General features: G+C 34.3%; 1 protein-coding gene across 3 annotated transcripts in view; it reads left to right on the top strand.

Annotated features, from left to right (window-relative positions):
- Positions 1-3,584: 3,584 nt before the first annotated feature.
- Top3alpha (topoisomerase 3-alpha) overlaps positions 3,585-11,929 on the top strand; it is a 54,635-nt gene continuing 46,290 nt past the window's right edge. The window contains exons 1-4 of one of the 3 annotated variants that reach the window (XM_069846137.1): positions 3,585-4,028; positions 4,615-4,824; positions 6,886-7,019; positions 9,070-9,188. In XM_069846137.1, the coding sequence (XP_069702238.1) occupies positions 3,834-4,028; positions 4,615-4,824; positions 6,886-7,019; positions 9,070-9,188 (658 nt within the window). In that variant the 5' untranslated portion in view covers positions 3,585-3,833. The remainder of the gene's footprint in view (positions 4,029-4,614; positions 4,825-6,885; positions 7,020-9,069; positions 9,189-11,929) is intronic. The other 2 variants (XM_069846136.1, XM_069846135.1) reach the window with 2 other exon arrangements.

Here is an 11,929-nt window from a genome sequence, read left to right as displayed (position 1 = left end):
TTTTATCTTTCTATATTGTTTGTAAATGGTATTGTTTCCTCACGTGGTGTTGTCCATACCTTACCTATGCCATTGTATTTCTTTGTCTGCAGAATGAGCGAAAAGTCCCACTACACCTGTTGTTATGCTTACTAAAGGTACGGTCACATGTCGCTACTTTCGCTGTGCAACTTTTGTACTGCAGCTGCAAAAGTTGCGTGTCGTGTTCACACGTAAGCCAAAAGTAGCGGGCTGCATGCTACTTTTCGTGCTGCGCAACCCGAGTGCAGCAAAAGTTGCAACTGGAGGTTGCGAGTCTGTTCACACACAAGGCTCTACTTTTGCAGCCGCAATCATGCTGCAGGTTTCCAGCTCCATGTTGACGTCTCAATATACATTTTGTGGTTATGTTCGCATTATTAAAAAATTCATGTGAAAGCTTACTTATCTATTATTTGCTTTTCTGTCCTAACTAGTATTCAGAAATTGGCATTATTTTTACTATAAAGCTTTTAAAAACGTCTATATACTTAAATGATAACCAACAGCATATTCACGTAATCAATGTTGGCAACTCTCCTGTTTGAAACTATGCTACAGAAAATTAAAAAAATGAATTATATCGTCAGCAAATACGCTCAGACTGTGTTGTGCATTTAATAACTGTTACAAATCATTTATTTTCATCACATCTAACATTAAAATACATCCAAACAATAAAAGTATCATTGGCACATATGGGTGGCAATACTGGTCGCAACTGCTGCAAAAGTTTCAACAAAACCGATATCAAAAATGCTGCGGCTGCAACCCTGAGAACCCTGTTCACACGTCGCTACTTTTAAGCTGCGCGCAGCATGAAAAAGTAGCGAGCAGCAGGTTCGGCAGCCGCTACTTTTCGGGTTACACCGTTGTTCACACGTCGCATTACAAGAGTTGCGCAGTTTTTTGTACTGCATCACTGCAAAAGTAGCGATGTGTGACCGTACCTTTACTTACTTACGACTTTTAAGGAACCCGGAGGTTCATTGCCACCCTCATTTATTAATTATGAACAGAAATGTACCTATTATTCATCTACGACGTCAGTTTGAGTTGCACCATGATCACGTGCAGAGATTGTGTTCAATTTCATGATTGGGATTCTTCTTGGATTCTCCTTAGTTCACAAGATGTTTCGATTTCGTGAACTGTGGTAAATGACGCATTTGCCAGTGAAGGGAACTTCATTCTTCCTCACAAATGTTGGAAATGTTTGCAGCAACAAGGCACATGCAGTCTGGTGCCTGTTTAAATCTGTCTGTTGAATCATTGACAGAGTGAAAAGCTTTCATTTTAAGTTTCCCCCCCATGACATGCATTATTGGTCGCAGCACCTGCAGCTGAAGGCACATTTTCTTCTTGATTTCTTTGGCAATCAAGCCATTGATTTGTAGATACACATTTTCAGTATGGAGAAGAAACTTGTTGCTGCCTTATGGCTCCACGAGCATCTACATAAAAAAACAGCACAGGTTTCTCACTGAGTGGAGAGTCTCCCACTTTGCTGCGCAGCCCATGATCAAAGCCTTTTTCTCCCACTTCGACAAGTTACCTATGCTTGATGGCACCCTACCAAAATGACCCCTGAAATTTTTGCATTATTTTACTCATGTTTTTTTTTCTTCAGAAGCCACATAGCAGCCACAAGTCTCTTCTCCATACTGAAAATGCTTATCTGCAAGTCTTGATATATCGCAATTTAGGCTACATAAGGGGGGCTGTCAGCGAGTAATGGATTTATTGAGTCGCCATTTAGACGAAATTACTTACTTACTGGCTTTTAAGGAACCCAGAGGTTCATTGCCGCCCTCACATAAGCCTGCCATTGGTCCCTATCCTGAGCTAGATTAATCCATTCTCTATCATCATATCCCACCTCCCTCAAATCCATTTTAATATTATCCTCCCATCTACGTCTCAGTCTCCCTAAAGGTCTTTTTCCCTCCGGCCTCCCAACTAACACTCTATATGCATTTCTGGATTCGCCCATACGTGCTACATGTCCTGCCCATCTCAAACGTCTGGATATAATGTTCCTAATTATGTCAGGTGAAGAATACAATGCATGCAATTCTGTGTTGTGTAACTTTTTCCATTCTCCTGTAACTTCATCCCTCTTAGCCCAAAATATTTTCCTAAGCACCTTATTCTCAAACTCCCTTAACCTATGTTCCGCTCTCAAAGTGAGAGTCCAAGTTTCACAACCATAAAGAACAACCGGTAATATAACTGTTTTATAAATTCTAACTTTCAGATTTTTCGACAGCAGACTGGATGATAAAAGCTTCTCAACCGAATAAATTTAGACGAAATTAGGCTACATTTTGTATGTATGTAACCAATGCCTAACCACTTCACTTTATGTGATTCGTGTTCCACATATAGCGGATAGATGGTAGGACTGTGACCAATTTATAGTTGCACACCACTTTGACGGGCCACGTTGTACATGATGTGTATCTGAGAGTTATGTCGTATACTAGGGTAAGTGTAAGTGTAGTTTATGGAACGAGTGAGGATAGTGATGGAGATGAGGATGGGAAACCCGATGTCGGCACGTGGTCTACTTCTGTCGAATAACACCAAGAGGGCTGCCAGGCTTAATGTTCCCATCTGACGGACTAATCACTATCAACAGTTACATTTTGTTTTTCTTTGATAAAATATTTACAATCTTATATTGTTATTCATAGATTTTCAGACCATTTTTTTTTTAGTGTTTCATTGTTGACAGTATTGTTGCAAAATCGAATTCTCTTCAACTCTGTATTCTATGACCAATACCTTACATTGTGACGTCATAATTTTATGACTGCAAAATACGTGGTTAAATGAGCGTTGAACGACTTCCCCCGATTTTGGAATAGACACCGACGCGATTAGGTTAGGCTTTTATTATCCCGTTAAGATGAAGGTGAAAGCGATTGAGTGCGGTTTCTTGTTTTCTAATGTTGGCAGTTCAAGTGCGTCGGTGTCTATTCCAAAATCGGCGGAAGTCGCTCTTTTCACCAAATACGTTTTCATACGCGGGTCCACCGCTGTGGAGTAACGGTTAGCATGCCTGACCGTTTAACGAGCGGGCCCGGGTTCAAATCCTGGTTGGAACAAGTTGAGGTTTTTTTCTGGGTTTTCTTTCAACCCATTAAGAGCAAATTCTGGGTAACTTTCGGTGCTGGACCATGGACTCATTTGTTGGTAAAGCGTCGTGAAATAACGAATTAAAAAAACGCACGCGATTCATTTGTTTTGCGCATTTTTAGTGCGGTGCTCACAGATATGTAGTGTGGTTCTGCTATATCTTTCTGATAATACTTAATGGGAAAACGGGGAAAACTCTGCAAGTATGAGAAAAAATTTACCCTAATGGCGTTCTATTTATTGCCATTCTGCCACACTTCTAAATTTAGAAAGTCCTGAAAAAAAAACACTTTTAAATTTAGAAGATCCTGGTAGAGATCATTCTGAGAGGACCTTTGGAGAGCTCATGATATTACCATGGATATTACTGTGATATTACGGTCATATTGGGTATATTTCGGCACTGCTTGGGCAATTTCAGGTTATGTTCACGTGTTCAGGAGTTGGCTATACTGGAAGTCATGGAATGGCGCGTAGTCCGCGCTGAAAGGTTAATTTTAAAATGTGTAATTTTAATTAATCAATTTGTAAATATGTTAAGAGTCTCCAGTAGCCGTTCCGATCGTTTGTGATTTGCGATAGAATTGTGCACGGAGTGTGAAAAGTTTATAACTTATTCGGAATAATTTACTTTATTTGATGTGCGAAGACTATAAGTGAATACGTTAAGGTTAATGTTTGCAGTAGGTTTGTTGAGGATAGTTTGCAGTGTCCGGTGTAGAAATTTTAATAAGATTAATATTTTAGGATTATGTAGTAAATCTGATTATATAGGAAGATCTGTTACAATGAAGATTTTAAATGTAGCGGAAAAAAACGACGCTGCGAAGAATTTAGCAGGTTATCTGTCAGGTGGCAACCTAAGACGGGTAATTTTATTTCTGTTTTTCATCCATTTTATGTTCATACAGTCTACAGTGAGTGATAAATAAGATTTGCTTGGTGTCACATTAGCCAATCGTAATTCATGCCCCATGGGGGACATAAACTGAATTGTGTTTGGACAAGATGACGCCAAGTCTCCATATATTATGTGAGTTCTCTCACACAATCTCAATCACACTCTTATTTCTCACTCATTGTAGAAAGGGCACTTAAAATAGTATGTTACAAAATAAACATGAAACTTAATTTACAGAATAAATGTTAAGGGAGTCGCAAAGACTTTTCATATAGATACTCAGAAACAAACCTAACCTTACCTAATCTAGCCTCATTATTATGATAGTCTGAAATACAGCTACTCCATTTTGTTTTACAATCCTGGGTATAGACTACCCAATCGTGTACCTGCTTTGGATTTTTGCAGAGATATTTTCATTTTAAAAAACGTTTGATTGATTTTGTTATGTGAGTGTAGGCCTATCTCTCTGTACCTTGGCCGTACTTAGAATTTGGCGTTTATAAATTGCAAATAGATAGGCCTATATTTAAAATACTGTATTTCTATTACAGAGGGACGGTTTTTCGAGGTATAACAAAATATATGACTTTGACTGTACCGTCTTTGGTCAGAGATGTCAAATGATCATGACCTCTGTGTCTGGGCACCTTCTAAACCTTGAGTTCGTAGGAAATTACAAAAATTGGAGAGGCTGCAGTCCCATGGCCCTTTTCGATGCTCCTGTTTCCAAATTTTGCCCACAAGATTACCAACAAATTAAGGTAAGTATTATTATTTTTTGGTAGGCATACCAAAAGTCTAAACAAACCAAACCTAACTGTTAAGGCTGGTTCACAATAAACCGGAAACGAGAATCGGAACGAAAACGGTAAAATTGTTAAAATGTGCACATTTAAATGTGAGCATTCACAATTAACGAAAAGCTTGCTGGAGTCCAGGATCGGGAATGGAGAGTTGGCCAAGTTTCAACTTTGGCATTCACGTTTCCGATCACAGCCCACTAGATTCATTCTATTGCCATCTAAAAGCTATTTTGTCGTCGTATATTTTGTAGCAAGAAGACCGTGACATAACCTATGCATTATTTTGTTCTGTTCTGTGCATCATGGAGCAAGTTTTATTTGATGAGATTCTAATATTGAATGTTGAGGAAAATCCTCACGTTTACGATAAGCGGCGCACCTCGTATAAAGATGAGAAACTGAAGGAGAATACATGGCTTTTAATAGCTGCATCTTTGAACACCGATCGTAAGTGAATCATATTTTATTACTGTATTGGTTGTATTACACACTACATATTCATGCTTCAATTCAACAACTACTGTTGTGTTCATTTTTGTTCTATTACAAATGTTTCTTCTCTAATTATTTCAAGTTATGGTAGACTTAAAATAGGTTGTGATAATAAAGATGCATGAGCATATTTATAGTACCGTACCTAATGAAATGTTTCAGTTGAAATTTCGAAGTTGGTTAACTTGTGTTTATGTTGGCTGCCTTGTACTCATGATAGAACGCCTTTGGTCAATTATACACAAATAACATCAGAATGCGTAATATCGACTTTACATATCATTATTGACATGCATATCGATATGCATAGTCGTCTACGTTCTCGGTTTATTGTGAATAAAAAATTTTCATATTCACGTCCTCTGCGTCTCGTTTTCATTCTGGTTCTCGTTCCCGGTTTATTGTGAACCAGATTTTACTGATCCTCGATGATTGTCTGCTGTATTGACCAATGTTTTCTACCGAATTACCTTTTTAATATTGATACATTTTCAGTAGTTTTTGTAGGCTTCGTAGGCTCTCAGCAAATCACTCATTTTGTATTACTACTATTATTTATTCAATTTATTTCTCGTCACATGTTTCTCATATAGTGAGTTTCAGAAAGCAAAGAAGCTGTACCTTCTCGTCTCCTACACGCGTCAGTGGCATGTGTATGGAGAACTTTTTTTTCTTAATTAATTTATTTAATGCATGGGTTATTCACTAAATTTAGGCAATTATAACAAATGCAACAGGTTACGTTCTATATTTCTTCCTTAGGCCTATATTGGGTGATGGCATGTTTTCATACTCTATCTTATGAGAATTGTTTAAAGTGACCACCACTGTTGTCGATATGTTTGTAATAGTGATTAGTCACTAACTTGCAAATCCTGTTGCAAAGGGCACCACTGTAACCAATAACATTATCAAATTTATGTTCAATAAAATTATTTCCTGTAAGTGCTGTTGGTCTCTCGGTTGCATAGCAAAAACTTTTCCTTTCATGTTTCCCACATTGAGAAAATCACATGATGTGAGGTCCGGTGACCTTGACGTCCGGTCGATTATACCAGACCTTCATATCCACCCTTGAAAATGATAATTAAAAATGCACATATATTTAATCCATAGTGCGGTGCAGCACCATTTTGTTGTTGCTTGAAACATGAGGCCATTGTTTAATTCTGGCATAATTTCTTATCTCAACATGCGATTGTACTCCTTTGCAGTTACAATCCCATCAAGAAAAAAAAATGCTTGTAACTCCAGTATTGCATATGCTTACGCAAACTGTACCACCGGGAATATTCAGTTCCTCTCAGTCACAGCCAATAGATTCTCTGAAGCACAATACACACAACCTTTTAAATTAGATATGTCAGTATTTTGTAATTCAGTTGTGTATTTTTCTCCATATTTATATGCATATTATGAGTCTTATGTACTTGGTACACATTTGAAACATTCAGTATTGGTATAGTATAGTGGATATTCATTTTAATGTATTTACAAATGTAATATGTAAAATTGTTTTTGATGTAGCGTACTTTAGAGAGAGAAGTTCGCCAGTGTGGAGTACTCATCATATGGACTGATTGCGACAGAGAAGGGGAGAATATTGGATTTGAAATAATCCAGGTGTGTTCAGCAGTGAAGAATAATCTCAGAATATATAGGTTAGTATTCATTAAGGGACTTTTTTTTTAATATTCTAATTTATTGAAAAATTAAACAATTCATGTCTAAACTTATAGTCTAATACTAGAAACTGTCATTATTAAAAAATACACATTTTGTCTGTGCGAACCAGGAAAATTGTGCTAAAAGAAGAAAAACACAGAGAGATGGAGAGGGAGATATATATTAATGTCGACATCAATGACCGAAATGCAGAACTATTATATGATGAAATTGAAAGATATTGTGTAAAATGTGATCCAAAATTAAATAAAAATGAAACACAAGAAGTAATTATACAAATATGTTTTACATTAAACTCGATTGGTTGAAACTTGTACTAAAACTATATGTGCAAGATAAGTCAACATAAATTGAATATTTATGTTATAGAAAATTAGTTATAAAATTGTAAGCTTGAAATAACGAATTGTGTATAACTTAGGTGTAATTATTTAGTGTATGTAATCTCTTTGTGAGCTATTAATAAAATTATTATTATTATTATTATTATTATTATTATTATTATTATTCATTAAGAATGCTTGGTCTAATTAGGTCTATAACTTATTCTTTTTCCACTCCTATGTGTTTATTAATTTTATACTATATGTTGGTTAGATCCAAGCTTGAATATGCATCTGTTGTATGGAACTCCATTACTTCCACTGACTCGGCTAAATTGGAGAATATTCAAAGAAAATTTATTTCAATGTGTTCTTATAGATTTTTACCAAATTCCGATTATAACTATGAGATTAATTGCAAATATTTCAATTGCGGTAGTTTGTTCACCAGACGTCAGGATCTTGATTATTTATTTTTTTGTAAAGTCATTAAGGGTGATATTGATTGTGAATCTTTCATAAGCAATATCAATCTTCGTATTCCTGCTAAGGGTTTAAGATTTCATAAATTGTTTTATAATAGGAATCCTAAATCTCTCTCTCCGGTCAGCAGATGTATTAAATATGCTAATTTGCATGGATTCAACTTGGATCCATTTAATGTGTAGTATATCTTTGAGTTTTTATGTCAGTATTATTAATAATGCCATTTGTTAAGATATGTATCATACTATTCTTGTCAATTGCATATCATTACAATACTCATATTATTCCAGGCTTCATTTTTTAATTAACTCACTGATCTAATTTTAATAATTATTTGTCCATTTATTTGTTGCATTTGGTCAATTGATTAATGTAGACTATACCACTATTTCAATTATCTCATTGTACTAATTTTGTAATTATTTATGCTATTCTACTCTGTTGCATTTGATCAATTATTGATGTAGACTATTATATTGTTTGTACTTCATCTCACTGCCATTTTCTGTCATTCATTCTCATCATCATTTGTTGTTTTGTTCTGTTTTGTATCGTGCTAAACTGTAATTGGCTTTGTGCTGTTGTTTTGCACGTTAATATTCTAAATAAATAAAATAAATAAATAAATAAATAAATTATTATTATTGCTTTATTATTATTATTATTATTATTATTATTATTATTGTTGTTGTTGTTATTATCATCATCATTATCTCATTATCATTATCATCATTTCATCATCATTATTATTACTATTATTATTATTATTATTATTATTATTAGTATTATTATTATTAACATTACTATTATTATTATCATTAACATTATTATTGTTATTTGTTATTATTATCATCATTAACATTATTATTATTATTGTTGTTATTATCATTATCATCATCATCATCATCATCATCATCAGTATTATCATTATTATTATTAACATTATTATTATCATCATTATCATTATTATCATTATCATCATTTCATCATTATCAGTATTATCATTATTATTATTATTATTATTATCATTAACATCATTATTATTATTATTATTATTATTATTATTATTATTATTATTATTATTATTATTATTTAGTTTGTGAATGGATAACTGTTACAGAAACTATACTTCATTTATTAATTCCACATATTTAAAGGAAATTAACTTGTCTTCCATATAAGTCATAATATGTGTGCAATTTTTATGTCATTACAGAGCAAAATTCTCTGAGATCACAGCCCAGTCAGCACGTCGTGCTCTTCAGAACCTCTCCCAGCCCAACATTAATATCAGTAATGCTGTTGATGTAAGACAAGAACTGGATCTAAGGATAGGTAACAATATATACAGAATGGTGGAAAAGTGCTCATAACCATTATCGAATATAAGACGAGCTTTTTTTTTTTTTTTTTTTTTTTTTTTGCATTTGAAAAATTAGGGGTCATTTTAAATTCTCATCTTAAGAAAAATACACAAGTTGCGTTAATTTTTATATTGTATAGTGCACTAACCACAGGTGTAGTTATTTTTCCCACTATCTATTTGTTCACAATGGCATCGAATTGCATGGTATATTAAAAAAAAATACTCTGTTCCAAATATTTACTGTACTTCAGCTTCAATATCTAGCGGTTAGTTCGTGTACATTATTTTTTGTAAATGCCTAGAATATTTAGACTGCTAAGAGTTACACTGATGCAAATTTCATTCCATCATTAAGCTCTGTCTATTTTACAGAAGTAAGCAAGCTTGAAATTTTATGTATTATAAAACTATAGTTAATAATGGATTAATTGTCTGTAAATTCATCAACAAAAATACCTTAAAAAATTAAATCCTATGGAAGCCATTGGAAAACTAGGGGTCATATTAAATTCGAAGTTATCTTATGTTCGGATAAATCACGGTAGTTATTTAATAATTATTTGTACTATTATTATACAGGATGTAAACTGCCAAAATTATTTATACATTACATATTGGTGTACTGAACACAGTGTCTAGCGAAATTTAATTATTTCGATAATTCTATTTTTAATTTGTAAAATACCATGTTTTGAAAAATAATAGTAATTTGATTATTTGTTTACATTTTGGCTGAACGTGAATGCTAGTGCCAGTGACCTTGCGTCCAGCATATACCAATACACAACAAAGTAACAAACGACTGCTTCAGCATACATATCAAGCAAAGTAAATGACTGTCTATTCTCATTTTCAAAAAAGTTAGACACAAAACTTTTTTTTTTCTGAAAAAATTTTAATAGTTATAGTCCAAGTCAGCTTACTTCAAACCCAAAGGGTGAAACCTAACCATTTTTCCCCCATTACTACATATGCTAGTGGACTGTAGTGATTTTCTAGTTTGCAGGTTGAATTTTCTTTTGTCAACTTCGTTTCGAATTTCGATATTGACAAATACTACAAACGGTAGTGATTTTGTAACTAGTATGTTGGCAGCTGAGACAAGTATCGACAATATTTGTCGGTACTGGAGTGCCATGAAATTAAAATTGTACTAGATTTCTGAGCCGGTTACTGGAAGCCAGTGAAATTTGAGCATATTAATAATTAATTAATATCAGTATTAATATTAATACATAATAGTTATTTTGTGTGTTGCGTTGTGGCTGTAATTCGAGACTATAGTCAGGTAAGTTTTCGGAGTTAGTACTAATAATTTCATGTGGTCAAACAAAATACATTTTTAGGTTAGGTTTCGTGAGTCAATTGTTTAGTCAAACCAATGAATTTCGTATTGCTAGACAAAATACTTGACATGTTGATCCCTTTCCCCGTATAGTTTTCTTACGAAAATATGTTACAAATTATTGAATTAATTAGAATTACCTTACAACATAAAGTGCGGTAAGTAAATAATTCATTTAGTATGTAGGATCGTGTGATATCAGGTAACAGTTTGCAACACTGACAAGACGGCAATATTTGCTGTTTAGGAACTGTTCTTATGTGACCCTCACTGTACAAGAAAACGTTATTTGGCGCTTTTCTTAAGTTACTTATGCTCTACCAAGAATTTTTTTTTTTTTTTGTAGTTTGTATCGTTTACACCCTGTATTTACTTATAAATTACAAATTAAATGTCTAATTGATTTGTGTTCACTATCATGTTGTACACACAAATCCAAATCCACATCCAAACAAATGACTTCATGTCATCCCAGCTCTTATATTATGTGCTGTGCATTACTTTCTAACTCAGGCTTAAAATGGGGAATGTCTGTCCCAGAAGGCAACGTTTTTGGTATGTGAATTGTGATGCATCGCACTTTCATCAGAAAACAGCACTTTTGTGCAGGATACTGCATTTGAAAATTTTGCTAACAAAGCATGGCATGCTACAGCGCGCTGTTCCAGGTCTCCATCCGATAACTCATTGACGAACATGAGGTGGAAAGGTCTGACTTTCAAGTGTAAAATTTCATGTGGTCTTGCATTGTTGTTCGAGGTACACCAAGTTCAGCAGGTCATTTATGTATCGATTTCAGTTTCAATTGAAGAAACAATTGCTGCATATGTTTTCAGTCGTATCTTCTTTATGCCACTCCACAACCTGTCTTTGTCTTTGACACTGCCTAAAGCAAATGCACGTTTTCCCCAGTCAGACGTTGTTGTCTTATGGCACATACATAAACAATACAAATATAGCAATGTAGAAAACAATAACATAATACAGTAGAATTTCTCGTATTCGGTAACTGTGGGACAAAGCCAGTGCCGGATAACTGATTTTGCCGGATAATTGGAAAATACGTTTATAGGTTATGTAAAGACATACTGTACTGCACAAATATTTTTTTTCCATGTTGAAATTTAGTAATTTTCGTATAGATATACTTAGTACTTAGTACAATATAGACCTTAAGTGCAGGGGCCCTTATTTGTCACTTTCGCTAGTTTGCCAGAGGAGGGACGATATTTAAAAATAAAGTTTTGAAATACGTACAATGTTTATTTTTAGTACTGAATACAGTCGACCTGGTTGGCGAGTTGGTATAGTGCTGACCTTCTATGCCCAAGGTTGCGGGTTCGATCCCGGGCCAGGTCGGTGGCA

This window comes from Periplaneta americana, chromosome 14 (assembly GCF_040183065.1).
Source record: "Periplaneta americana isolate PAMFEO1 chromosome 14, P.americana_PAMFEO1_priV1, whole genome shotgun sequence".
NCBI lineage: Eukaryota > Metazoa > Arthropoda > Insecta > Blattodea > Blattidae > Periplaneta > Periplaneta americana.
This window is presented reverse-complemented; position numbering and strand designations above follow the sequence as displayed.